At 34.9% G+C, this 26,307-nt stretch overlaps 3 protein-coding genes across 4 annotated transcripts; 1 reads left to right on the top strand and 2 right to left on the bottom strand.

Moving 5' to 3' along the window:
* Positions 1–1,885: 1,885 nt before the first annotated feature.
* On the bottom strand, positions 1,886–5,150 carry LOC141813463 (F-box/FBD/LRR-repeat protein At1g13570). The gene is made up of 4 exons (XM_074701431.1): positions 5,082–5,150; positions 2,807–3,755; positions 2,567–2,719; positions 1,886–2,421 (listed from the first exon to the last, which is right to left on the bottom strand). Exons 2-4 carry the CDS (start codon positions 3,632–3,634, stop codon positions 2,104–2,106), a joined length of 1,299 nt encoding a protein of 432 aa, XP_074557532.1. The 5' UTR covers positions 3,635–3,755; positions 5,082–5,150; the 3' UTR covers positions 1,886–2,103.
* A 9,442-nt stretch (positions 5,151–14,592) lies between these two features.
* LOC141813917 (WAT1-related protein At2g37460-like) lies at positions 14,593–25,036 on the top strand. Of its 2 annotated transcripts, XM_074701925.1 has the most exons (6): positions 14,593–14,870; positions 14,959–15,075; positions 15,155–15,386; positions 24,207–24,362; positions 24,441–24,592; positions 24,740–25,036. In XM_074701925.1, the coding sequence occupies exons 1-6, from the start codon at positions 14,614–14,616 to the stop codon at positions 24,918–24,920; spliced, it is 1,095 nt and encodes a 364-aa protein (XP_074558026.1). In that variant the 5' UTR covers positions 14,593–14,613; the 3' UTR covers positions 24,921–25,036. The 2 variants fall into 2 exon arrangements, with proteins under 2 accessions (XP_074558026.1, XP_074558027.1); XM_074701926.1 differs by lacking the exon at positions 24,740–25,036 and having other exon boundaries at positions 24,457–24,586.
* LOC141812878 (puromycin-sensitive aminopeptidase-like) lies at positions 17,609–19,069 on the bottom strand. Its single transcript, XM_074700827.1, has 6 exons — positions 18,921–19,069; positions 18,668–18,824; positions 18,472–18,588; positions 18,118–18,225; positions 17,822–18,025; positions 17,609–17,739 (listed from the first exon to the last, which is right to left on the bottom strand). Exons 4-6 carry the CDS (start codon positions 18,139–18,141, stop codon positions 17,674–17,676), a joined length of 294 nt encoding a protein of 97 aa, XP_074556928.1. The 5' UTR covers positions 18,142–18,225; positions 18,472–18,588; positions 18,668–18,824; positions 18,921–19,069; the 3' UTR covers positions 17,609–17,673.
* Positions 25,037–26,307: the final 1,271 nt, after the last annotated feature.

Genomic DNA, 26,307 nt, shown 5'->3' on the forward strand with positions numbered 1-26,307 from the left:
TATTGATTAATACTGTTATTTTATTTTAAATAGGGTTGGTGAAATAAAGGATGACAGAGAAGTAAATATTTTCATATTATAATTAATTTGTGTAAAATAATATTTTTTTTATTTTCTGATATACAAAAAGAAAAAGAAGCTCGGATGGAGAAGAAAGTGAAGCAGAAAGTATTATCTGAAGCTGATGCCGTGGACGATGATACTTTTTGTTTCTTGTCATTTTGAGACTTGATTATCGATGATATGTTTTGTCATTATCGATGAATGTTTTGAAGATGATATTGGATGTTTTAATACTTTATTGGATGTTTGGAGGATGATGTTGTATGTATGTTTTATTAAGGTTAATGTTAGGATGTGTTTGTTTCATTATAATTAGTTATTGTTATTAATATGTTGTTTGTTTGCTAATTAGGATATGTTTGTTTGTTAATATGTAAGTGTTTGTTATATAGGATGTGATGTGATGATTGGTTGTGATTTTTGTAATGTATAGAATGGATTGGTAGATTTGTATGTAAACAGGATTCATATTTGAATTGAATGGACATGAATCTGTGAAAATTTTTATTGTTTTGCGACGAAAATAGATTCGTTGTAAAAGTATCGTAATTTTGACGATGAATCGGTTATTCATCGCCAATTTGGCCACGAAAATAGGGTTTTCATCGCCAATTTGGCGACGAATAATCGGTTTGTCGCTAATTTGGCAACGAAATCGATTTTCATCACCAAATTGGTGATCAAACCAAAGTTTCGTCGCCAAATTTGGCGACGAAAGTTATTTTCATTGTAAAATTTGACGACAAAATCAGATTTTTGTCGCCAAATTAGCGACGAAATTTGCGACAAAAAATATATTCGTCGCAAAATTTACAACGAATAAATAGTTTTTCGTCACAGAATTTTGCGACGAGCTATTACCAATGAAAAAAATTTCTATCATAAAAATCATCGTCAAATGATTTTGTACAAAAATTTTTTTTATTTTCGTCGTAAAATTCATCGCAAAATGCCCTTAATTTTGTAGTGCTTGAAACATGCTTTAATGATCTTTTCAATGCTATATTTACGCTCTAAACCTCTAAATGTTCCCTCAAAATTGAGATTACTATTGTAATGTGCTTCAATGATCATTTCAAAACTAGATCTATGTTTTAAGCCTTTAAATTTTCTTTGGTGTTTTCTCAAAATTCAACTCTATAATCGTTTCAAAATATTTAATATATATTGGCTCATTAGCGATAAAAGAAAAGAAATTAATTTTTTTAAAGATTAATCAAAATTGATGCATCTATAATAAATAAAATAAAATAAAAATATTTAAGATTAATATTTAATTTTTATTATATAATAATTAATATTTTATTTTAATAATAAATAGAAAGTAAGATTAATATAGTTTTTAAATATTTAACTTTATATTTATTATCAAACAAAATCTATAAAAGAAATCGAGATTCCTGTATTTTACTTAACTTTGAATCAATATAATTTTCAATTTAAAATTTTTAAAGTAAAATTATTTTTTAAAAAAAATCAATTTCATTCTTAATTTCTAGGTGGTATGACAGTATAATTTAATTATGGCGCACAGTTCGAAGCTAGTGGTGGGCCCGCATTAGAATAGCAATGCAACCCGGAGTAAGTACACGTGCAAATTCACACCAGCAGTTCAATTCAAACGTGGAGTTCAATCACATTACAGACATCTGACAGTGATAACACAGCAACATTTTTATCACAGAAGAAAGAGAGTCACTCTTCAAAGACAAGAAACAACTGTACTCTTACGAGTCTGCAAATTGACAGTAGTTGCAAACTAAACAAGTTTCAGTATAATATTCTTTTTCAGATTCAAAGGAAAGTATTTTGATTCAAATACTATTAGGAACCATAAACCAAGATTAAAAAAACTCCAGTGTGTCATAGAAGTTGGTCCCTTTCTTTCTACTAAAAAAAATGAGTATGCTTGCTGTTGTTTACGACAGCACATCATGCTGGCAGGTACTTACAGGAGACATCCTGCTATGGCAAAATTCAAAGATGAGAACTAGAAAGCTTCAAAAGTCTTCATTTGAAATCTAAGCATTCCAAGGGATCTCAAGCCCACATAGATGACACATTCCGAAATTTTCTCTTTAAAATTTTTATTTCAGCTGCAGGTGATAATCTCCTGAATTTGATCATCTCCCTTGTGATATCGAGCTCAGTCTTCAGTCTGTAGTCAAATCCAATGTATGCAGCCTCAAGAACTGGTGCATTGGCAAGAACAAACTTCAAAAATGGGAGTTCAAGTATGCAGCTCACGCCAGTAATTTCCAAACTTCTGAGGTGGCTAAATAGGCAATCAAAACTTTGCTGCGAATTCCAAAATTTCTCATCAGCTGTTCCGTGATCTTCTTGCATGACAAAACGTGCCTACAATTTGTTCAGAAATTACAATGACGAGACAAAAAGAGGATTGCAATAAACATTGAAGTAAAAGAGCACAGATTACTAGAACGAGTATAATTTTAGTTACGAATACATGATGCATGAAAAAAATATTATACGAACAAATTACCTCTAACTCGAGAGTCACTAACAACGGGCAGCTTTTGCACAGGGAAACTATGGCAAACATTTCTTGTATGTCCTTAAAATTTACAGTTGCATGAAAATGCTTTAGCTGATATGTGCAAGGAAGCTGGATGCGTAACTCACCATATGTCCAGACCTAGACTTTGAGAAAATGTAGTTATAAAACTGTTAGCAGATGCACACAAATGGTGGAATTCAAAGAAGACAAAGGGAGCCCAAATACCTTGAATGCTTGACCACCCAGTACAATCTTCTTAATACTGGGAAGATGGTATAGGATTCTAAATAATTTGCAAATTACTCCAGGGGATGCAGAATACTTGTCACTCTTCACAGTTAAGGAGACAGACAATGTAGCTAATAATGGAACATTTTCAAAAGAAAGATCTATGTGTTCTCCAACAAATGTCAAGTTAACCAGACTTGGGGAACAAACCTTAAGACCACCAAAATCAAACATGTCTATCAGGCGTAGTTTATTTAGTAGAGGGCAAGCGGTGATTAAAGCCTCTAGCCCATCCTGTGAAATGGCAACACTTCTAAGAAACAGAGATGCAAGACGTGGAAAGCCTTGGAAATGAACAGGTCTGAACATGCATCTATGCAGAGATAGAGACCTGAGCCCTTTACATGAGAGAAGACATGAAGGCAACTTATACACCTCTCCTTCCCATCTAAGTAGAATTATTTCTCTAATATCATTTCTTGAAAGAAAGAGAAGCCACCCATCCATATCTTTGGAGCATCTTAACTGAATTGACAGTTCAAATCTGTGAATTGGTCCTTGGTGGAGTAGTAGGACTTGATGAATAATGTCTACAAGCTTACGGTCAAAATTAACTTGTGAATAGTTGCATATAGATAGGGGGAATTCTTGCCAACTGAAAGCAAGGTGTGGAATACTACTCCATGCATATCTCCAATCATGTGATAAGATGCTTGTCCGGATTGCATCTCTCAATGGTAAGCGCATGAGTATTTGTTCGATAATATTTGGTGGCAAACGGCTGATTCTGTCTAGAGTACTGTCACCATTGACTATGTTAGACATGGCTAATTTTTTTACTTCACTGTTCAATTCAAGAACAAGGTACAATTATAAGCTGCAGAATCAATTAGGAGACTGATAAGGTGGACCAAATACTCCAATTCACCTATGTTACAGTGTAACCCTGCAGGATTAAAAAAAACTGAATAAAGTGATAAAGCACCACTTGATAATAAATTAGAGATGATTAAAATCTATGCTAAATAAAAGATGCATCAATTAAAAATGCTATGAGAAAAGGGTGGTATCATTGCCAAGGATCCTTGTAAATTGAGGTTATAAAGGGATTTTACTTGCAAGCAAACTGCAAATTCAGTGCTAGGTTGCGGTGAGGCTAGTGCTTAAGTCGAAAGCAATTCAAAGATTTGGCAGAAGGCTGTTGAACACCATAAATCCAAATTTAGGGTTCCCATACGTAGCCAAAGTTTTCAGCATTGGAAATTGCCAAGATAAATTAAACCAGGAAATCAAAGAAACAGCTTTGCAATACAAATATTAACTTGAAAAGCATGTAAGGTTACCTTGATCATAGGAATTGTTAAGGTCCTGGGAAAAAAAGTTTCCGTTACATGTAAAGTAAAAAAAGACAATTAATGTCACAAATCTCATGAACCAAATAGGTTCATTTTCAGGGATAGAATAGGCACCCTCATACACAATAATTTCTACCACTGAATCTTAACTGAAAAGATAACTGCAGGATGCATGCATATGCTCCAAATAATAATAGATAAACTAGCTACAGAAGCTACAACTACAAGGAGTCCAACAAACTTTCCATCATCAAGGTGGCCCTAAGACCAAGACAAATTCATTATCGGCATAAAAGGAAGCTTCACTCATGCATTTCTACCTCCAATTCAGAAAGTTATCTTAGACACTCTCATGCACTTTACCAAACAACTATGCAGGCCGAACAATATTTCAATATCATGAACCCTAACATCCGTCATGTACTTCATAAGGCATAATTGACCTCCATGATTATTGATTTTACATCATGCAAGTCAACTAAGTTAGCAATATGAAAAGCACAAGAAATTAAATATCCAAATCATAACACAATGTGCTCCCAACAATATGATCTACAAAGTTATCTCGTGTTTAGCAACTAGAACCATGCAAACCCTAAACTAAAAAACCACTAAAAAAAACAAACCAAGAACCTTTCAACATATGACCCATACAACGAGTACTAACAAATCCTAAGGATTTACTGAATCAACCCGCCCAAACGTCATACTTCTTTATTAACTTCCACAACAAATCCAAGATTTGCTTAGCGTCCCGGTACCACATCTACTAACACAAGCATCCATGCCCACATCTAGCTGTCGCCATTACCATTCTCAACAGTTATCACTACGATTCGTGAACCATATTGATCCGAGAAAGATTTGGACAGATATCATAATTTCCAAAATTGAATGGAAGCAAGGAGGAAACCTACCCAATCGATCGTATGGCTCAACGTCAGTCGACGGTCGGCGGTCGGCGGTCGGCGGACGCTGGACGGCGGACGGGAAGAGGAAGACAGGAGAGGGTGTGGAAAGTGGGGGAAAGGGAAGAGAAAGGGATTTACTTATTGCGGCGCGGTGAAGAACAAAACGAAATCAGGGCGGTGAATTAATCATTTAACCCTAAAAAACCGCGATCCGGTTCGGTTTAGTCAAATTGTATTAATTCAAGTTCGATTTGGGTTTTTAAAGCTCAGGTTTAATTCAAGTTTCGCCACCATTATGCTTGATTACATCATGAGTTTTTTTGTTTTTGTTCCTTAGCTTTTTTTTTTTCCAAGATTTCTTTGAAGGCAAAGGCAATCTTCTGTGGCGTTTCAACCATTATTCGGCTCTTAATTTCAATGTAAGTCTTAAGATAAAGTAATGTTCTCTTGCCCTCTATTTTTTTTATATAATTAAGATATCAAATTTTACATCATTAAAAAAATAAATTTAAAGTACAATTTATCCATATTTATGATTTGAATTTCCAAGGGGCATTAGGCTGTTCTTCTAGGAGTGATCCAAAAATGTCGTGATTGAACTTAGCATAAATTCTCAAAGGGCGTATTTGAAAATTTAAAATTATTAAAAGATGCACCGAGGTTTTAGGTTTTCCAAAAGGTGCCCTTGATTTCCAATTTACCCCTCTCGTCCACAACTGACTTCATTCGCATTTTTCCAAGGCATCCAAACCATATTTTATTAAAAAATAAATATTTTGTTGGTTTGGATACATGAAGTAACGTTCATTCTCGTACTTACCTTACCTCTTCATGTTTTACACGCAACACAATCTATACCATCACAAAATAGACATTCTAGCTAGATTTCAATAAAGTAAAAAATATCGATAAAAAGAGTAAATGCGTAAATCCTAAAAGGTGATCTAAAACTTCGGTGCCACTCAAACTTTGAAGACCGAGTGTTCTCCGAAGAAGAATGATCAAAGTTACAACATAGCAACTCATTCAATATTTTCTCATCAATTTTGTTCAAGATTTTCTCATATTTATTTCTGATTTATTTCTTTATTTATATCAATTATAATAGAAAAAAATATTTTAGGATTTTTTTATCGTCCATGTAGTTGAGGTTTTTATAAAGTTGACGCTATAAATAAAATCATCCGATTATAAATGATTAGTTTTTTAATATGAGATATTATAAGGTTAGCAAATAGAAAATATATATTTAGAGGTTCAAGTTTCTCCAACTTATTAATATTATTTTTTACAACTTGGTGTTGAAATGTCAAAATCTGTAAGATTTACAATAGTTCCAAACCGTAACATAGTGATGCTAAACATTCCAATACCATTCTGGTATTGAACTTTTTATTGTGGTGCTGATGGTTTAACTTCAACACCCTATTGATCCTATGTCAATTTGCACTGAACCATAACTTCGTTTACGAAGCTCATGACTAAGCTTATACACCATATCTACCTTCTCCACATTCATATCTTCCATTACAAGCCAAAACTCATTGATGGACTTAACCATTTCAGATTGGATTCATTCTAACTCCTATTGATTTATTAGATGCATTGGAAATGTGCCCTGGTTTACCATTTAAGACCTTCCCAACATTGATCATAAGGTTTTGAATATTTCAGAACTCATTTATCATGTTCTTCTAAGAAAAACACCACAGTGGTGCTGATTTTTTAAAACCAACACTAACCGGTGTGAGAAGAACATAATAATGTGATGTTGATTTTCAAAGACCAGCACTACTATGGTTCTGGTTCCCAAAGACCAGGACTACTATGGTACCATCTTCAGAAACCAACATCACTTTTTGTACCAGGTGGCATGCAACTAACTTCGCTTACATGCATCAAGATTAAAATTTGACACCATATATACCTTCTACATACTAATATCTCTCATCTCATTGTAATTTTTTTAAAAATCTGAGTCTCCTAAGTCCATCAATGAATTTTATCAAAATTCATTAATGGACTTAGAGAGCTCTGATCGGTCTCATTCCAACTCCTATGAGTTTATTAGATGAACCTTAATTCGAATATGTCATAGTTGACTGTTTGAAGGTCTTTCTAGAAGTGCTCAAAATTTTTTTAAACCTTTAGAAGGTTGTGGTACTGGTTTTCGAATACCAATACCATAATGGTGTTTGTCTTCATACACCAGCACCACAGTCTGTGTCAGTTGGCACGCGATCATATCTTTGGCTATATGTCTCAACATCAAGATTGGACACCATATATATATTCTACACACTATTACATTCCATATTATTTCAAGTTTTCTTAAATTTGAGTCTCCTAAGTCCATCAATGGCATTTCAACTCTTGTGAGATTCTATAACTGCCCTCCTTTATCATCTTTAAGCATTTCTAACTCTTGAAAAGATTTGGAATGCCCTCAAACTTTATCATCAATTAACACAATTTGATAAGAACTAGGATTGTACACCATGTACACATTCTACAACTATTACCTTCTATAACATTTTAAGTTCTTAGAAATCCGAGTCTCCTAGGTCCATCACTAGATATCGATCATTAACATATTAATGGACTTAAAGAGCTTTGTCGGGCCCATTCCAACTCCTGTGGATTTAGTAGATGACCTTGCGTCTGAATATGTCATAGTTGATTGTTTGAAGGCCCTCTCCATAGTGTTCAAAATGATTTTAAACTTTTAGAAGGTTGTGGTGTTGGTTTCCTAATACCAACACCACAATGGTGTTGGTCTTCATACATCAACACCACAGTATGTGTTGACACACGATCATATTTTGGGCTACTAGGATTGGACACCATATATACATTCTACACACTATAATCTCCCATCCCATTTTAAGTTTTCATAAATCCAAGTCCCCTAGGTTCATCAATAGGTTTCATTTCAAACTGATTGATGAACTTAGAAAGCTTCGATTGGAGTCATTCCTTGTCATGTAGGCTAATTAGGTGCATCAGAGTTTGAATGTGCCCTTGTTGACTATTTGAAGGTCCTCTTAATAGTGCTCAAAACCATTTTAAACTTTCAGAAGGCTATGGTATTGGTTTCCAAATATCAACATCATAATGGTGTTGAGTCTTCATACATCAGTACCATGTCTTTGCCTGTTGACATGCGATCATAACTTCATCTACGTGTCTCAGAACTAGGATTGGACATCATGTATACATTTCCACACTATTACCTTCCATATGATTGTAACTTTTTAAAAATCTGAGTCCCCTAGTTCCATCAATGAGTTTTGGTCAAAACTCATCCTGTGACCTATAACTTCTTATATTAGGATCAGAACTATATTTATAAACCATCTATATATATCTTAGTTTATGTAATTGTTATTATTGCAATATTTTTTTAGGGATGACTATATATCTGATGAACTTGAATCATGTAAAGAAGAAGCAAATCCATTACAAAATGAGGTACCGAGTAATAGCATGTTATTTGGAGAATATTTTGAGGCAACATGGAGTCAGCAGGAAGATTCAGATATTTGAATTGAAGAGGAATTAAAATGCAATACATATTTAAAAGTATTCTTAGCCAATGATATCCAATTTAACCAAGTTGATTTTAACCTAAATTAGTACAGTGATTTAGAGCAGTAGTTTCTAATTACTGATGTTGCATATGTTATGAATTCACGATTAATACCAAGTCCAATTGTAGAGGCAATAACAAAATATAATTTTTTTGTTGGATAGATTTTTTCTTATGACAGGAGTTCAAGGATGAACTTGTAAGACATGCTATGTTTAAAAACATCAAATATAATCCAATTGACACCCAGCTAAATAGAATTAAAGCTATTTACTTCAATCAATCATGTACCTAGAGAGTAGTAGCTAGGGGAGATACAGAGTTCACCGTTACAAAATATGTAAAAGAATATCAATATCACAGCCTTAGGGAAACACCTGATCACAAAGCTTGCACATTCACATTTGTAGCATCTGAATTTGAAGAACAGTTTGTTGCTTCTGAACTGTACAAACCAAGGTTTATTCAAAGAGATATGAAAGTTAGGTTTGATGTTTCAAGAAAGTTGTTGGTGATTATGAGCAAACTTATAGAGATCTTCCAATGTATTTACGTGAGTTAAGATTTAGGAAACTTGATACTTATGTGACACTATACAAAAATGACGATAATAATTTTTGACATTGTTTCTAGGCTTTCGATGCTTGTGGGAGTCAGGTCCTATCTATGCAAATTAATTGGAATCGATGTTGCACATTAATAAAGCCCGTATTTGTCGTAATATGATATCAAACAAATCAAGTATCAAACCTCTCTACGCTAATGTAGTATAGGGTAACTCGGATCATCTCCTAACGAATGTAATGGCCAGATGATAATTCTTAAGATTGAGTTTATTTATTGGATTGGGGGTTTTGGGTTTAAAGCTGTAAATGCTAGAAATGATTAATGAAGGACAACCTATAATCTAACTTAAAATTGCACGAATTTAAGTGGCAAGAAGCAATTAACTAAACCTATTCTACTTGCATAGAATAGAATTAAAGAAACTAAACCACAAAGGAAACTCAATTCATATGCAATTGAGAGTAACCTAACCTATCCTAATCCACTGTTGAAACATCACCACACATGAAACATTAACACGATAATTAATCAATACAAATCAATTAACTGAAGTCTAATTCAGTTTCAAAGGGAATATATACGAGAATGGAACAGAACATGAATTTGATAATTCAATCAAATGGAAAGGATTACACCGCAGCGATGGTGAATTCAATATATCAAAACAAGCTTACAACTCAAATTAAGGCATCCCTTGGCTTGCTAGATCAGAATCGGTGATCGGAGAAGAAGATGAAGTCCTGCCTTGTGTCTTTGCTTTATTCCAGCTGATCTTGGAAATTGTGATCTGGATCTTATTGTAGCATTCTCTTTTGAATCTCCTTCGCTTGATTTAGATCTCCATCAATGGTTGACAACATTTCAGATCTGATTCGAGTGATGAAAATACTTCAGATATGATCTAAAGGCTTGGATCTTCATTAACGGTCATGATCTACTCCCTCTTTGACTTGGATGGACCAGATATTGATGGATGTCTCAAATCACTCCTGATCGTCAATGAACAATTCAGATTAATCGAAACTTTTTTATATCTCAGGTGTCAGAATTTGCTTTGGCTCATCATCAGTGAATTGAATATCATCACATTTAAATTGACTATTTTCTTGCCTCTCCAAGATCGAGACAATGAACATCCTTCAATTATAATTGGAGAATTAAAGTCGAAAGTGACTAAGATTTCAGAATTAAAAGATGAGAATGGAGAAGATGGTGTTGAAATGATGAAATGAACTATTTATTTATAGAGTTAGAGTATAACAAATAATTAATCATAACTATTGATTAAAAAAATAATTAAATAATTTTAACCATTTAAAAAAATTAAAAAAAACCATCTCCCTAATGGTCAGAATCGTTAGTTTATAAATAAATAAAAAAAGCCTGGAAACGGTGATTTGAACTGTCAGTTTGAACTGATGGTTAACTATTGGTTCATTGGTTAATCAGGCCATTGAACTGTAACTAGTCCATCCCCAATCAAGCCGATTAAGATTCAGGCCTGGCTAATTGGGTCAAAGGGTAATTGCCTTGTTGACTCGATTATGAGTCTACGTCGGGTCCGATTCAGACCTAGCTCGATGTTGGGTCTGGTTCAGACCCAGGTCGGCTCTAGTGGCGAGTATACGATATTCATGTTTATATTAATATTGCAGTATAAATTAATGGTTATATTAGTTTTTTTTTTTTAAAAATTCTTATAGGTATCTGAATTTAAAGAATATCCTTGTGAGAAATTTACTGTTATTCACCCTTATTTAGAATATCACCACTCCATTGAAAACTAAGTCTTTATCATAGTGATTGTCCCTAACAAGAAGTCAGGTAAGTAAAAGAAAAACAATATTAATGTGCAATTTTGATCGATTTTTAATACTAAATATCTCATATTATTTACAACAATGAATATGACTTCTTTGTGATGCAATATATTAGATGTCTATTATATGATCTACCTGTCTTGTAAATCTCTATGAATCATCCTTGGTTTGTATTGTTCTGAAGAAACAACTTGTCATTCAATTTGAGATGATACAAATGTGAATGTGAGGGGTTTCCCTAATAGTGTCACATTGATGATCTTGTATATATTTTGTAACACTGAACTTTGCATATCTCCTAGCAACTATTCTTCATGTACGTGGTTGATTGAAGTAAATATCTTTAATTTTATTTAGTCAGATGTTAACTGGATTGTATTTGAAATTTTTTAACCTAACATGCCTTACAGGTGAATTGTTGAACTCTTGTCGGGAGGGAAAAACTTGTCCAATAAAAAATTCATTTGCATATACAATTAACCTTTGTATTAACCATGAATTCATAACAAATGGATCATTAACGATTGGAAACTCCTCCTCTAAGCCACTGTATTGATCTGGATTAAAATCATCTTGGACAAATTAGCTATCATCATCTAAAACTTCTTTTGATTCTATATTGCATTCTAATTGCTATACAATCCGAATACCATTTACTTCCTGCTAACTCCATTTGGCTCAAAGTATTCTTCAAATACCGTACTAGTGGGTAGCTCATCTTCTAATCTACTTGCTTCTTCATTTAGATTAAACATCAAATTACTTATATTTCTATTCACCACGTTAGTATACCTAGAAGATGGAATATTACTTGGGGAGATATTTATGGATTGTTGATTAGCTCGTGTCTCTCCTCCAAATTTGATTGAATGGATTCAAAAAATGAGAGAACTTCATTAAAAATAGAGTTGTCCCTGAAAAAAGTTTACAATCATAACAATAATATAGACTATATAAGGTAGAGATAGCGTGTAACTATGAGTCTAATCCTCCTACAAAAAGTTATGGGTCTCGAGATAAATTTTTTTAAACATACTATATCTAGCTAGGATGGACTTGAATCTGAGACTTTAGGATGCGGTAAGATTGAGGATCATTGCAACAACTACAAGATCAGATTTGGTCTCATCAGAGTTGGCAAAGGACATCAATAAATTTTGACAGAAATTCATTGATGGACTAAGAGTATTTGTAAATTTAAAATCTGGATGAGGAATGGAGGAGAGGATTGTAGAAAATATAGAGATGGTGTGTAACTATGGTTTTGAACCTCCTCCATGAAGTTATGAGCCACCATGAAGTCGTGCTAGTTTTGAATGATCAGAACTAATATTTCAAGAAATCGCAAAATGAAGGTACACCGACATGGTGGTTGGGTTGAAAGAATCATATCAAATATGGCGGCTTTGAAAATTCAGCACCAAGCAAAAAATTAATATGGTGCTAATAAAAAAAATGATAAATCCCAGTCAGTTTCATGGACTCAATCCCTGGGGATGACCGGCCTGGTCCCACGGAAGTTTTCCACCGACCACCAAGGTGAATCGGGAAGCGCATCGGCGACCAATCCAGATGCCCAGCATCCCTTGATTGCGTTCCCCATTTGGAGGAAAATTCCTACAAATACGCCGTAGCTGGGGATCGAACCGCGGGTCCCTGAATCACAATCCGGATATCCTACCGTTCGCACCATTGCCCGGGGACAAAAATATGATGCTAATAAAGTTCAGTACCAACATGGTACTGAATTAAAATCATCAGCACTATAGTGGTCCTAAAGCGAAATCATCAACACCACGACAATGCTGGATCAAAATCATTGACACCATTATAGTGCTAGATTTTGAAAATAAACACCACAATAGTTCTTTTTGTGTTTTTCAGCATCACTAGTGATGTTGATTTATAATGTTCAGAATTACTACGTTCTGAGTTGGAAAAATTATATTTTTTAAGTTTTAAAGTTTAACACTAAGTAATAAGCGTAGAAAAAAAATAAAAACCACTACTAATATTTTGAAGAAACCTCTAAATATTTATATTTTTTCAGTTTAGTTGGTACACAATATCTTATATCAAAAAATTAATCATTTATATTCGAAAGATTGTATTCACACCATCAACTAGTCATTCCAAAAACATGAACTACACAACAATGGATGACAAAAAACTCTAAAACAATATATTTTGATGAAATCTAAATTATATTAGATATAAATCATCCTCAAATAATTTTTCAACCACCACTGAAATCTTATAGATTTGTGTACACTGTATATTTATATATTATAGATTAATATTATAAATAAGTAAAAAATTATAGCTGGTAGAATACATATGTGAGCAAATCTAGAAGAGAATCAACAATAAAATGGAGAATGAGTTGCTATATATATTGAAACTCTAATCTGTCTTCTTTAGAGAACAATCGATCTTATAAAGTGTTTCTTTTAAGTTTTTACTATGTTGTAATCCCACCAAAATGTGTATTTTGTGAGGGAATGTTTGTGTGTATGACAAGCAGAGGTAAGATATATAAATACGGAGTTCAATGTGCTCATATAGTTAGGAATGAGGTAAATTGTTGATGAAAAAGGGTCTTATCAAAAACAATACATTCTTTGGAAACTAACCAAGTACAAATTTCGATGTGCCCTTTGATCATTTGCTGTTTTCTTTCCCAGCCTTCCTGCAGTTGATTAGTTTTCGCACGTGATTCCTTTTCCCCGAACAGAGCACAAAGTTGAAAAATTTTTAAAAATACAATTTACAAAACTTTTTTCTCCTTCGACTTTACTCTGGCACCAAAAAGTAGTAGCCAGCTGTTTAACCTAGCTAACTTCTTTAAAAAATAATAAATCCTAATCAGTCTCATGGACTCAATCCCTGGAGGTGGCCGGTCCTCCTCCACCACGGAAGTTTCCCACCGACCATCATGGTAAATCGGGAAGCGCATACGGCGGCCAAACCGGATGCCAACATCCTTTGATTGTGTTCCTCATTTAGAAGAAAATTCTTGTAATACATTCTTTGGGAACTAACCAAGTACAAATTTTGATGTCCCTTTGATCAATTTCTTTCCCATCCTTCCTTCAGTTGATTAATTTTCACAGGTGATTCCTTTTCCCCTAACAGAGCACAAAGTTGAAAAAATTTAATTCCGTGACATAGCTGAGTTGATTATGATGAAATAGACCCGTAAAAGAGGATAAATATTCAAATTTTGACGAAAGCTAAATAATACCTTCCACTGCCGTCACCAACTGCACCGTGTGAAACGTTATGATGGAATTTACAAAACTTTTTTCTCTTTCGACTTTACTCTGGCACCAAAAAGTAGTAGCCAGCTGTTTAACCTTGCTGCCAAGTTCCTTTGTTGTAATAGTTCGTATTACATCCACATTGTTCAAACGTAACTATCAAAATTGTCAATCTTGTCGGATCTTGAGTTCGTTCAGAACCTGGATTAAAAGAATCCTTTGTGATGCATTTCATGCTAAATCTAAACGAGAGAAGAGAGAGAGAGAGAGAGAGAGAGAGAGAGAGAGAGAGAGTATTGGCGATGGCGCCGGCGATCGTGAAGAAGTACGGTCCTCTCGCCGGCATGCTCTACGTTCAGGTGGCCTACGGCGCGATGTTCCTAATCACCCGCTTCGCCTTCACCCGCGGCATGAGCCACTACGCCTTCGTCCTCTACCGGCAGGTCATCGCCTCTGTCGCCACCTTCCCTGCCGCTTACTACCTCAACAGCAGCTCCATGCAACTCAGCACGTTAAGCTGGAAGAACTTGAAGCAAATCTTCTTCCTCGCCCTGATCGGGTAAATAGTTAATAATTTTCCTCTTCTTCCAGTTGGCTATCTGCACTCCTCACTTTCTCACCAGATGCATCGATCGGGTGTCGTGCAGGACGAGCATAAGTCAAAGTTTCTACTACGCCGGGCTTGCGCTCACTTCCTCCACTTTCGCCAGCACCATGAACAATCTCCAACCCGCCATCACTTTCCTGCTGGCCTTTCTCCTCAAGTAATAATTACTCGTTAAGAAAGGACTAATGGATTCATCATTATTTTCATTTGTTAATCTCAGTTGCGTTGTTGATCAGATTGGAAGAGGTAAAAATAAGGAGATGGGAAGGGCAAGCAAAGGTGGTCGGAACCCTAGTGTCTGTTGGAGGTGCAGTGGTGATGACTCTCTCCAAGGCTCATGGTGAGGGTCTGCATGAAGTGCTCGAGCTGGTCGACGTCCATGGCGAGGAAAATGGTGCCGGCTTCATTTTTGGAGCCATTCTTACTGTGATTGGATCTTCTTCCTGGTCTCTCTTCGTAATCTATCAGGTCAGTGAACCCTAATTATCTTCGGTTTTTTTTTTCTCATCTACTCCCAAACAGAGTATTAAAGAGTATTCACGTACGTACGTTAGTGTTCCCTGAATGATTAAAAGATAAGATCTAGACAAATGAAAGTAGCAAAAGCAACTCATGGCAATTGGCTTGGATGAGGTAGAGCACTGCTCTGCTAATTTGGATTGACAAAAAAGCAATGTGAACTAGCTTTTTTGGTGGCATAAAATTGAAAATTTGGAGAGAAAAATAAGTGAAGAAATGACAAAGATGTTTAATTCTTTATGTACAATTATCTATGTGAGAGGGGTACCGAGTACCAAGACATTTAATGGATGGTGGGGAAAGTCAAATTGTCGTTGTCTCACATCACCGCATTAGTGGTGGTCTGGTCAGTTGATCCACTAGATGATTAAATAGTTTGTTTTTTATAATAAAACAGTTTTTTTCTAGAGTATCAAGTTATTTTGTGTTGTTTTAGTTCCTTTGACCACAAAATAAATATTAGTATTCTTTATGATTATTAAAAAAAATTTATACGTAGGCACACGTATATTCTCTTTCGGATGCAGTCGATACTGAAAAAGCAATTGGAGATTTATGAAAGTGATCTTCATAGGATGGAAGAACAATCCATCATTATCATTAAGTGTGACGCCAACAATAGAATATTAACACTATAATTAAATTTTATTGATAGATTATATAGATGTTTATATTTTATGTCATTATTTATATTTAAATAAATATTATTTTATTTTATTATTATTAATTAAATTTTTTTATTTTTTTTGTTTGATGTGCATATTTATCATATTTTTACATCGCCTATTTGGAATATCTATTGGTCGTGTTGATTCCGGTAGCTCCGGGAGGATGCAAACTAATACGGATCGTCAAGGCTAGTGTTCAATACTATCTCCGTAAACGATATTGCTCCACTACGATGCTAACGGATAGCAGCAATTCGTTCCCAATATACAACGACGAACGTCTCGAAATAGTAGCACTCCAAATTTCGAGACCGCCGAACCTTCTCATAGGCTTTTTGGACTCCGAATGCACTAGATGAGATGAATGCACAAGGAATAATAGAATCGATGAATTCGATGATCATTCCAGCATATGGAGGGATCTATTTATACCAAATGAAGAGGTTGAATGCCCTTTGGATGAAGGATGTGTTCTTTGGGCTGGATCGATCTAGTCCAATCTGGAGGGTTGTAACCCTTCACATAGCCCGCTTTAATCTCATCCATCAGATCTGAAGGGTTGTAACCTTAGATCTCTCCTCTTGTCATCAGCCATTGGATCTGGATCTAATGATCCATTCGATCTGACGCTTCAGATCAAGTCTCACCCCAAGCAGTCAGATCGTGACTCTTCACGATCCAACGCTCCAGATCGCATCACATGCGATCCATCACACCTCTTTGATCAACGGTTGACATCCGTTCGCCCAATCAGCAGTCCAGTCATCTCTTCTTGCCCACGTGGATGCCACATAGGTATTACCACGTCACATACGAGCCTAACACGTCAACCGAGTGTCACGTAGACACTGCAATGCCATCTGAAGCATAAATTTAAGCTCCTCAATACTCCTCGCAAGCACGCGAAGTGCAAAGTGCGCCGATAAAGCGCCCATTGCGCGCGTGCGCGCATGGCGGGCTCACAGGTGCGAGCATCTGCTCGCCCCTGAGAAGAGAGAGCACATGGTCTTTTTATGTTAACTCCATTAATACAACATCATTAATAAGGAAAGGAAATCCATTGAAAATTTTCGATGTGGGACTATTCCCCATCCACTTCCTTATATAATATTAATTAACAATTAATGTTGTTCTGGACTTATCTTTAAACAATTAATTTCTCATTCATCCTTAATCGATTTTGAACAAATTAATTATTTTACTTGTACTAACTTAGGCTCGAGCTGATTTGTTGTCCACGAACTCGCCAGTACCAAATATGTAAAACCAGAAAAGTAAATCCAACAGAAATATCTGTAAGCGTTAATGGTATACCAAAAACAAAAGGGCAGTGTTTGTATAGATATAATTAAGAAATTATATATCTTAACTGGATACAAACAAAAAAGCTACTTAGCCTATCATATTTCTTTATCAATGAACATTCGAGATCACAAAGATTATAAAACATGCAGCCAGGTGTACAGGACCACACATGTAACACATTGAAAGAGAACAGCCCATCATATTTATTCCCTAATCAATATGTAGATCACAAGTGTTGTAGACCATACAACTAATTGGATAGCTTACATGTTAAATCCAGGAACCGCCATAATGTTGAACAAATCAATATCATATTCAACACCAAACACCTGTATTACAAGAAGAATAAAGATCAGTCCACAATTCAAACAAGAAGAATATCATGAACATCAAGTATAGATCCAATCTCACTACTTCATCCCATTTCATAGCTGCTTTAAGAGGATACATCGCATGGGCAGTTTTGGGTACATCATCTGAGGTGGTCCAAATCCTCAAGGTAACCTCACGGCCAGAGCGAGTGACAACTCTGCTTGTTAGTTGCCCAGCAACTAATGCAAGCAAGTAGCATGGTTTTTTAAAAGGATCTTCCCATAAAGCATAATGCTTCCCATCCTGAGTAGAGCATGTTCACACAAAGGTTCAACACCTGTTGCCACCAGCATAACTAACAAAGACTTACAATCGCTTGCAAATGAAAATTATACCTCCAGATCACCTTGCTCTAGCATATTTCCATTAGATAAAAGCACTGGATAGAGAGACTTATCAGCTTCAATTCAACAAGTATATCTTGTCATCACATCAGGGTGATCCTGGCAATAACATTTACATAAATTGGGAGCCTTCTTTCTCACCAAATAAGATTCTTACAGAAATAGCATCTGAATGAACATATTCAGAGTCCATGTACAAAATAGAAAAAAAGCTAAAATCAGTTACAGCATTAAATTCTACAAAAATAGACCACCACCTTCAACAATCACTAAAAGGTTAACATACAGTATGAGGTACGATAAAAAAATCGATATCATTAGCATGCAAGCTACAGTTAAACACACCTTCAATTGAGCGTCTGCTGAATGTGTTACAGGAACTGGATTATCAGAAGCAGTGTCACCCCAATGTGTTTGTCTCATGGGACCAGATGGAGTTAACATTCTAGCAGCAGCAAGAGTCTAAAATATTCGAGGAAAGAGTCAGTCAATTCAAAATATAATCCACTAAATAAGACAAAAAATACAATTTTGGTATCACCTGAAGATTTAGGTCAATATAAGCAAGGATGATCAGTTGAGGTCCAGTGTCTATAGGTACCATAGAGAAGTGACCTTTTATTGCTGTACCTCGGAGTTTCACTAATTCATGTTAAACAGTTTTAACCATCCTAAGTGGTTTATCATCTACTCCAGCCCTGCAAGTAACATTGATCACAATCAAGAGGATTATTACTATGTTAATTATTGAATCATCATAACTATGTTGACTAAATTAAGAAATCTCTGCATACGCCGAAAGGGCAAAGGCCGCGCCAGGCAGCCACACGAGTCGCACAGTGGAGGGCGCCGCGCGGCCAAGGCGGCCGCCGCAGCAAGCGATTTAGTCGCACGCGCAGCCGCGCGACGCGATCAAGCCGGCGGAGGCGGCTGGTGCCGCGCGTGGCAGTCACAGCAGCAAGAGGATGCAGGCTGAAGAAGAAGATGATTAGGGATTTAGGATCACCTTTGGATTTTGCTTTACTGCACTAGAGAGATACGCAAAAAGAGAAGAAAAAGGGATTTAGCTTATTAAAATAAAATAAAATTGTAAGTATCTATTTTTTAAAAAAAAATTATATAAATTAAAAATGAAATTCTTTTCTGTTTAAAACTTTTTTCAACAGATTTTCTGACAAATATAATTTTTAAATCTGCATTTATTTTTATTTATAAAAATATATTTTATAAATCCATTTTTAATTCATTTTAAATTCTGTGTCAAATATTTTTTTATATATTATATTTTATTTGAGCAAAACCGACTAAGTAATATATATCAAATTCATTTCTAAATTATTAAAATTTAAAATAGATTTTAATTCCATTTAAAAATTAATAAGGATTTAGAGTTAATCCTTGATATAATTCTATTCTTGTGGAAAATAGTTTGATTAATCTGTCTGAAATCTTCACTCTTATCATTACATTTCATATATTTCCTTAACTAGTTCAATATATGCTATGCTAATACATCTTTTTTCTAGAATTTTTCATATAAATTTTTTAAAAATTTTATTATAAGCTTTTTTCTAAGTCAACGAATATTATGTAAATCTTACTTCTATTTTCAATATTTTTTAATTAGTTGACTACGAAGATGTATAACTTTTATTGTCAACTTTTCAAATATAAATCTAAATTGATTTTCAATTATCGTGGTCTCCTTCCTTAGCCATTACTCTTTTTTAAAATTTCATGATGTAACTCATTAGTTTCATACTCCTATAGTTTGTACAATTTTATATGTCTCCTTTGTTCTTATATATAAGAACTAGAATTCTTATCCTCTATTGATTAGATTTTTTTTTCATTTTCAATATTAAATTAAATAACTTTATAATTCATTTAATACCTTATTTTCCTAGAAACTTTTATATCTTTATTGAAATATCATCTAGTCCAATTACTTTTTTATTTTGCATCTCATTTAAAGCTTGTTCTACATTTAAAGTTTAAATTCTATGATAAAAATTAAAATTTCTATACTCATTTGACCTATTTAAATTATCTAAGTTAAGTTATTCATCTAAAAACCTTCATTAAAAAGTTGATGAATACTTCTTTTATCACTCTTTTATTTCCTCATCATTTAATAGTATCATATTATATTCATCTTTAATACATGTTATCTCTTTATTTCCTCTCTCTCGCTTTAGCTATTTTGTAAATATTTTTTCTCCTTCTTTTGTGTCCAACAATATGATAAAAAAAAAGATATATCTCGTAGAGATTGGAGGTATACTACAAGCTAAGTAGTGTCACTGATATGGTAAAAATTGGAAGCTCTCAACAAGTACTTCTGAAATATTAACGACCCATTACCTCTCACAATTTCCATATTGAGTGGAAAAATTCCTGTTCAAAGTTAATACAAAGTCAGAGGGTGTCAATCTAATCTCGACAAGGGCCCTACGATGCTTAAGTTAGACGAGAGCAAAAAGTAATTGATAGTAGAAAAATATGAAAATTGAGCATGATCCTGCCTTTGGATTATTATTCTTCCTTTATAAATTTCATTACATAACGACAACTTTTATGTTATTTAAAATTTTTTATCGCAACATCTATTTTTACTCCTTATTATGGTTTCGTTTCCACTCCATAGCTGTCTTATGGTCTTGTCTCTTGAAAATGCCTCATCGATAATTAATCTTCATCATTATGGGTTGCTATCATTGTATCTAATGTTCTCCCCGACCTTCGCTTTCGGGATACATCAAATCTCGAGCACTATAAGACTTCAAACTTGCTTTCCAAGTGTTTTTTGTCCTCGACTATAATTCCCAAGCATTATGTGAATTTGAACTCAGTATCCGAGCACTAAATGACTCTAAACCTAGTTCCCGAGTGTTCTCTAGCTTTGACTCAAATTCCCGAGCACTAAGTGACTCTAAACCGATATCTGAGCACTAAATGATTCCGAACCTGATTCCAAAGCACTAAATGACTCCGAACTCCATTCCCGAGTGCTCTCTGGCCTCAACTCCGATTCTCGGGCACTTGCCCATGAGGCCTAATTAATATTCTTCCATACAACCCTAAATTAGCCGGCCCATCCTTGATAGTTGCATATTATCACAAAGTATCAAGCACCAATAATATTCATCTCCGAAGGTGACTACAAGTTACTAGCAAGAGGCAAAAATATTATTATTTCATATTTTGATGAGAATTCTCTAAAATATGATACACATAATAATATCCAAAAAGGGCGTTTGAGCACTTACTAATCTTCATAAATTTGTAATGCCTTTTCTTTAATCAACATTGTTTTAGAGGCTTCAACATTCATCATTCTCGGATGTCTCAATCGAGGAGGTTTAAATCATGCTGGTTGGACTCGAGTTACTCTGGGATGAGCCACTTGGGATAAAACTTCTCCTTAATGTGATCCTCCTCCTACAATCATTTGTTCTTGTCATAATTGTTGGACTTCTTCTATATGGATATACTTCTCAGCTCGCCCCAATAATTTATCATAAGTCATAGGTGGTTTCTTTATCAAGAATTGAAAAAATTCTCCCTCCTTCAAGCCTTGTGAAAAGACACTAATTAATATCTCTGGCATAGCATATGGTACCTCCAGAGCTATCTATGTGAACATCTAGATATATGCCCTCAGAAATGTTTGTTGATATTTTTTGCAACTGTCAAAATGGTGAGAGAAAGTAGTGCATAACTCCTCAAAAAGATCCCAACGATCACGAGGGAAGAGTATTAAACTACTATTGTACTGGGCCAATGAGAATGGTTACAAAAACTCAGCACTTGATGACATTTGAATATTGGTGTAATAATGCCACATTTTCAAATCAACACAGAGGCTCCTTGAGATCTTTAGATCTATTATATTTTTGTAGGACTAGTGAGAATGCTAGAGGGGGGGGGGGGGGGGGGGGTGAAAAACACTTATCACTTTTCACACATTTTTGAAAACTTAATTTCGTAAACACAAAGTACGCAACATAAAGTAATACGTTAAAATAAAGTTAAGGACACTTTTATTTTTTACTTGGTTTATAGTTTTTGGCCGCTACTCCAAGGCCCGTAGTCCTTAATTATTTTCGTTGAACAAATCTACTATGTAACTCTTTCTCACAACGAAAAAGAATCTCACCTTTACAAATAAAATAAAAATGATAATACATTCACCGTTCCTATAAATTAAGTACAAAAGGACTTAAATAAATTACACTAAAGTTACCGACAAAGAGATTGGAGATTGTGTGTAGTTGTCGATGCAGCGTCTCGACATCAGAGCAGTGTCTCGGGAGCTTGGATCGCATGAATAAGTGTCGTAGAATGAGCATGAAAGTTGTGTTTAGGGTTATGGTCACAACTGCTTATATGGACCAATCTAAGTGCTTGGATCTCCTTTCAGACGCTCCCATGTCAGCTAGACAATCGACTATCATAGCTAACTTAGCATCTCTGGGCTCTTGGATCCCTTTCAAGTGCCTGGAATACTGATGTGGAGGTTCCAGATTAGCCTTAACTCTGCCACATCTTATCCTTCTCCAGGCGTCTCAAACCTTCCGGGCGCTTGGAAGTAGAGGTGTCCCTGACCAATTCTGGCACGTCATCTCATTCGCTTCGCTGGCCTGAAGAGCTGATATCCGGGCGCTTGGATCCCTTCTTGGCGCTTTTTGAACACACACACACACACGCACACACACACACACACACACACACACACACACACATATATATATATAATAGAAAATTAGTTTTGGATAGTTTTACAACTGTCTGGTCTTGACTTTTAAGTTTCTAATGATTGTTTCCTTCAAGGGAATGTGTCATCATCTACTCCTCTTAGGAGAGTTATTTTTTTTGCCAACCATCCGATTCTTTAGACCTGGTTGGACTTTTGCTCAGCATCCGATCTTCTGGCCCTCATGACTTTCTTCTAATGTTCGATCCTCGCTGCCCATTGATCTGCTAGACGTCTGATCCACTAACCCGCATAGACTTCCCCTTTGGTGCATGCCCTTGATCTGTCAAGACTTCTACCAGGTCTACCTGATTAGGACTTTTTGCCTAGTCCACCTGACTAGGACTTCTTACCTGGTCTACTAACTAAGACTTCTTTGCTCTGTCCACTAATTAGGATTTCTTTACTCAGTCCACGGACTAAAATTTTTCTATGCTACCTGCACATTTAGATTAACTTATTAGTACACAACATAATCTTAACTTAAACTTTTCATCATAATCAAAACACAGGTTCGATTATCTGGTGCTCCCTACACCAATAATTCTTTCACTTGTGGAGAGCAAAAGTTGGGAGGTAATTCCTTTGTTAGAATATTTTCTGTAAATGGAGTAGGTTTTCTTCTTCATTTGTTCTAGGAAATCTTGTCTTTCTCAAGTCTACTTGGATTTAGTTGAGGAAGGGAGGTGTTGATCAAGGGATTAGGCCTCCTCTCATTCATCACAGGAGGGACGGTATCCGAGCTTTAGTAGCCATAGGGTGATCTCTAGGGTCACCCTGTTGTTGAAGCACTGCTTCCGCAGTTGCTCAGATCCATTGCACCAACTTAGTGTGATCCAAAGGGGACTCTCCTTCCGGTAGCGTGGGGTGAAGCCTCCGTTTGGCAGGTAGTACGACATGTGTGTGCTATCATTAATGTCTTACGTCTAGATTCCCATAGAGGACATCAATTATGATACGATAAAATTCGAAAGCTCTCAATCAAGTACTTCTGAAACATTGATGACCCAGTGCTTCTCGTCTTCTTCATATCGAGTGGAAGAATTCCTGCTCAAAGTCAACATGAATTCAAAGGGTATCTATCTAGTCTCAACGAGGGCCTTTCGATGCTCAAGGATAGTAGAAAATGTATGAAAAGTGAGCATGATTCTATATGTGGATTATTATTCTTCTTTTATAACTTTCACTATGTATCGATAGTTTTTATGTTATTTAAATTCTCCATTAGTTATGATCATTTGAGTGATTTTTTTAATTAAGTACTTTGACTATGTCATTCTAAATCTTAATTTCTAATTAATTAACTTATGAATTATCTGTGTAGGCATGGATTGTGGAAGAGTACCCTTCACAACTCACTCTATCGACTCTTGTTAGCTTAATGGGAAGCCTTCAAGTCCTTGTTATCGCATTCATATTTGAAAATCCTAAGGCCTTAATCTTACACTGGAACTCGCAACTTCTCGCCGTCAGCTATAGTGTATTCCATTTTTTATATATATCTTTATATTTTTTGATAAAAAATATTTTTAAAAAAAAAAAATGAAATTGTACATAGGGAATATTTTGCTCAGGCTTGGGTGTGTTCACCATCATGTGGTGCGTAAAGGAAAAGGGTCCGGTTTACTCCACGGCATTCAATCCTATCGCCACTCTACTTGTCGCCATACTAGAGCCTCTTCTCCTTCATGTCCAACTCTCCTGGAGCAGGTCGGATTTTCCTACTCTTTCTATATATATAGCTTCTAATGCGGTAGATTTATTTAATTTTAGTTGCATTATGTTGAATTTTTCAATAGCCTTCACAAAGTATTTGTAGCACAATCGTTTACAATTTGCATTATACATGTTGATCAGCTTGACGGGAATGGCGATGGTGATAGGAGGGCTGTACTTGTATCTGTGGGGCAAAGCTCAAGATGAAAATCCATGCAATACTGTGATTCAATGCTCTTACGGAATATCAGAGGGAGAATGCAATACAAAGGAAATAATTATTAGTGGGGAAGAACTAGGCAACCGGGAGCCATTGTTATAGCTAAAGACAATATATAATTTCAGTTATTTCCAAGTTATATTTCTAAGTTACATACAAATAACTAGTTGAAGAAATGTACACGATCATATGTCATAGTTTATGATGTTAAATTTTCTTTTGAACTATGATGACATATATGAACACGGAAGAAGTTATATATATACCCCTGTTTTTGACGTTTTACAATGAAATTTATGATGAATTAAAAAAAATTCATCGTCAAATTATTTTACGATGAAATTGACGACGAAAAAATTTTCATGGGCAATAGCTCGTCGTCAAATTCTGTGATGAAAAAATTATTTATTCGTCGTCAATTTTGTGACGAATTCAATTTTCGTTGTAAAATTCATTGCAACTTTATGACGAAAAATATTTTCATCATAAAATTTAGTAACCGTTAATCTGCAACGAAAAATAAATAGATTTTCACCGCCTATTAGGGATGAAAAATTATTCATTGTAAATTGCCGACGAATAACATTCATTGGAAATCAGCGACAAAATAATTTGGTCACCGATTTGGTGACGAAAAATTATTTCGTCGCTAATTTGACAACGAAAATTGGTTTTCATCGCCAAATTGGCAATAAAATAATTTTTCATCGCTTAAGTTTCGATATACAGTGTTATTGCGATAATTTTACGATGAAATCATATTCGTCACAAAATTCGTCACAAAAAGTAAAATTTTTTCCTAGCAACTGCCTGTTTTATTCTCCAACCATGTGTACATAAACCAGCCTAACTCTGTTTCATTCTCCAACTTTACATATAAACAATACTTAACAACAACATTCTAAAATAATTCTCAATCAATCCATATTTAACAATCCAACATCATTCAAAACAAACAAATAATCCACCATCATTCAACATATCCAATATCATTCTAAACAAATAAGTCATTCCAACTTCATATCCAACATCAATCTAAACAAAAAGTCATTCCAAAATCATTATAAGCAAACAAGTTATCATAATACAAGTTAAAACAAACAAGTTAAGCATATCCAAATCAAAATATCTCATATCAAAGTCTCAAAATGATGACCAGATACAAAAATATCATCATCCTTGACATCGTTTTCGAAAGATACTTTCTGCTTCACTTTCTAATCCATCCATACTTTTTTTCTTTTCCTACCTTAGAAAATAAAACATAAAAAGTATACTAATTAATAATAAAAAATAAAAAAATTACAAATGAAATAAAAAAATATGGAGCAATACTAATTCTTAAAAAAATTAAAATTATACACAGCTACACTTATGAAGAATCATCATCATCACTGTCATCACCATAACTAGGAAGAATCTGACTTGGAGTGAAGCCTAACTGAAGATGTCGTATTATGAAATTGTTGGGTCCAAAAGGATGTCTGTA

This window comes from Curcuma longa, chromosome 20, assembly GCF_044706935.1.
Source record: "Curcuma longa cultivar G26 ecotype Majalengka, Jawa Barat chromosome 20, ITB_CL_G26_1.1, whole genome shotgun sequence".
Lineage (NCBI taxonomy): Eukaryota > Viridiplantae > Streptophyta > Magnoliopsida > Zingiberales > Zingiberaceae > Curcuma > Curcuma longa.

Excerpts from the sequence above, each read along its gene's own strand:
- LOC141813463 (XM_074701431.1), bottom strand. The coding sequence starts at position 3,634 with ATGTCTAACATAGTCAATGGTGACAGTACTCTAGACAGAATCAGCCGT. Across the intron at positions 2,720-2,806 it reads TGGGTGGTCAAGCATTCAAG|GTCTGGACATATGGTGAGTT; the intron begins GTATTTGGGCTC and ends CTCAAAGTCTAG. Across the intron at positions 2,422-2,566 it reads TAGTGACTCTCGAGTTAGAG|GCACGTTTTGTCATGCAAGA; the intron begins GTAATTTGTTCG and ends AACAAATTGTAG.
- LOC141813917 (XM_074701925.1), top strand. The coding sequence starts at position 14,614 with ATGGCGCCGGCGATCGTGAAGAAGTACGGTCCTCTCGCCGGCATGCTC. Across the intron at positions 14,871-14,958 it reads TTCTTCCTCGCCCTGATCGG|GACGAGCATAAGTCAAAGTT; the intron begins GTAAATAGTTAA and ends GGTGTCGTGCAG. Across the intron at positions 24,363-24,440 it reads TTCTCGCCGTCAGCTATAGT|GGAATATTTTGCTCAGGCTT; the intron begins GTATTCCATTTT and ends AATTGTACATAG.
- LOC141812878 (XM_074700827.1), bottom strand. The coding sequence starts at position 18,141 with ATGCTAGAGCAAGGTGATCTGGAG. Across the intron at positions 18,026-18,117 it reads TAGAGCAAGGTGATCTGGAG|GATGGGAAGCATTATGCTTT; the intron begins GTATAATTTTCA and ends TGCTCTACTCAG. Across the intron at positions 17,740-17,821 it reads CTATGAAATGGGATGAAGTA|GTGTTTGGTGTTGAATATGA; the intron begins GTGAGATTGGAT and ends CTTGTAATACAG.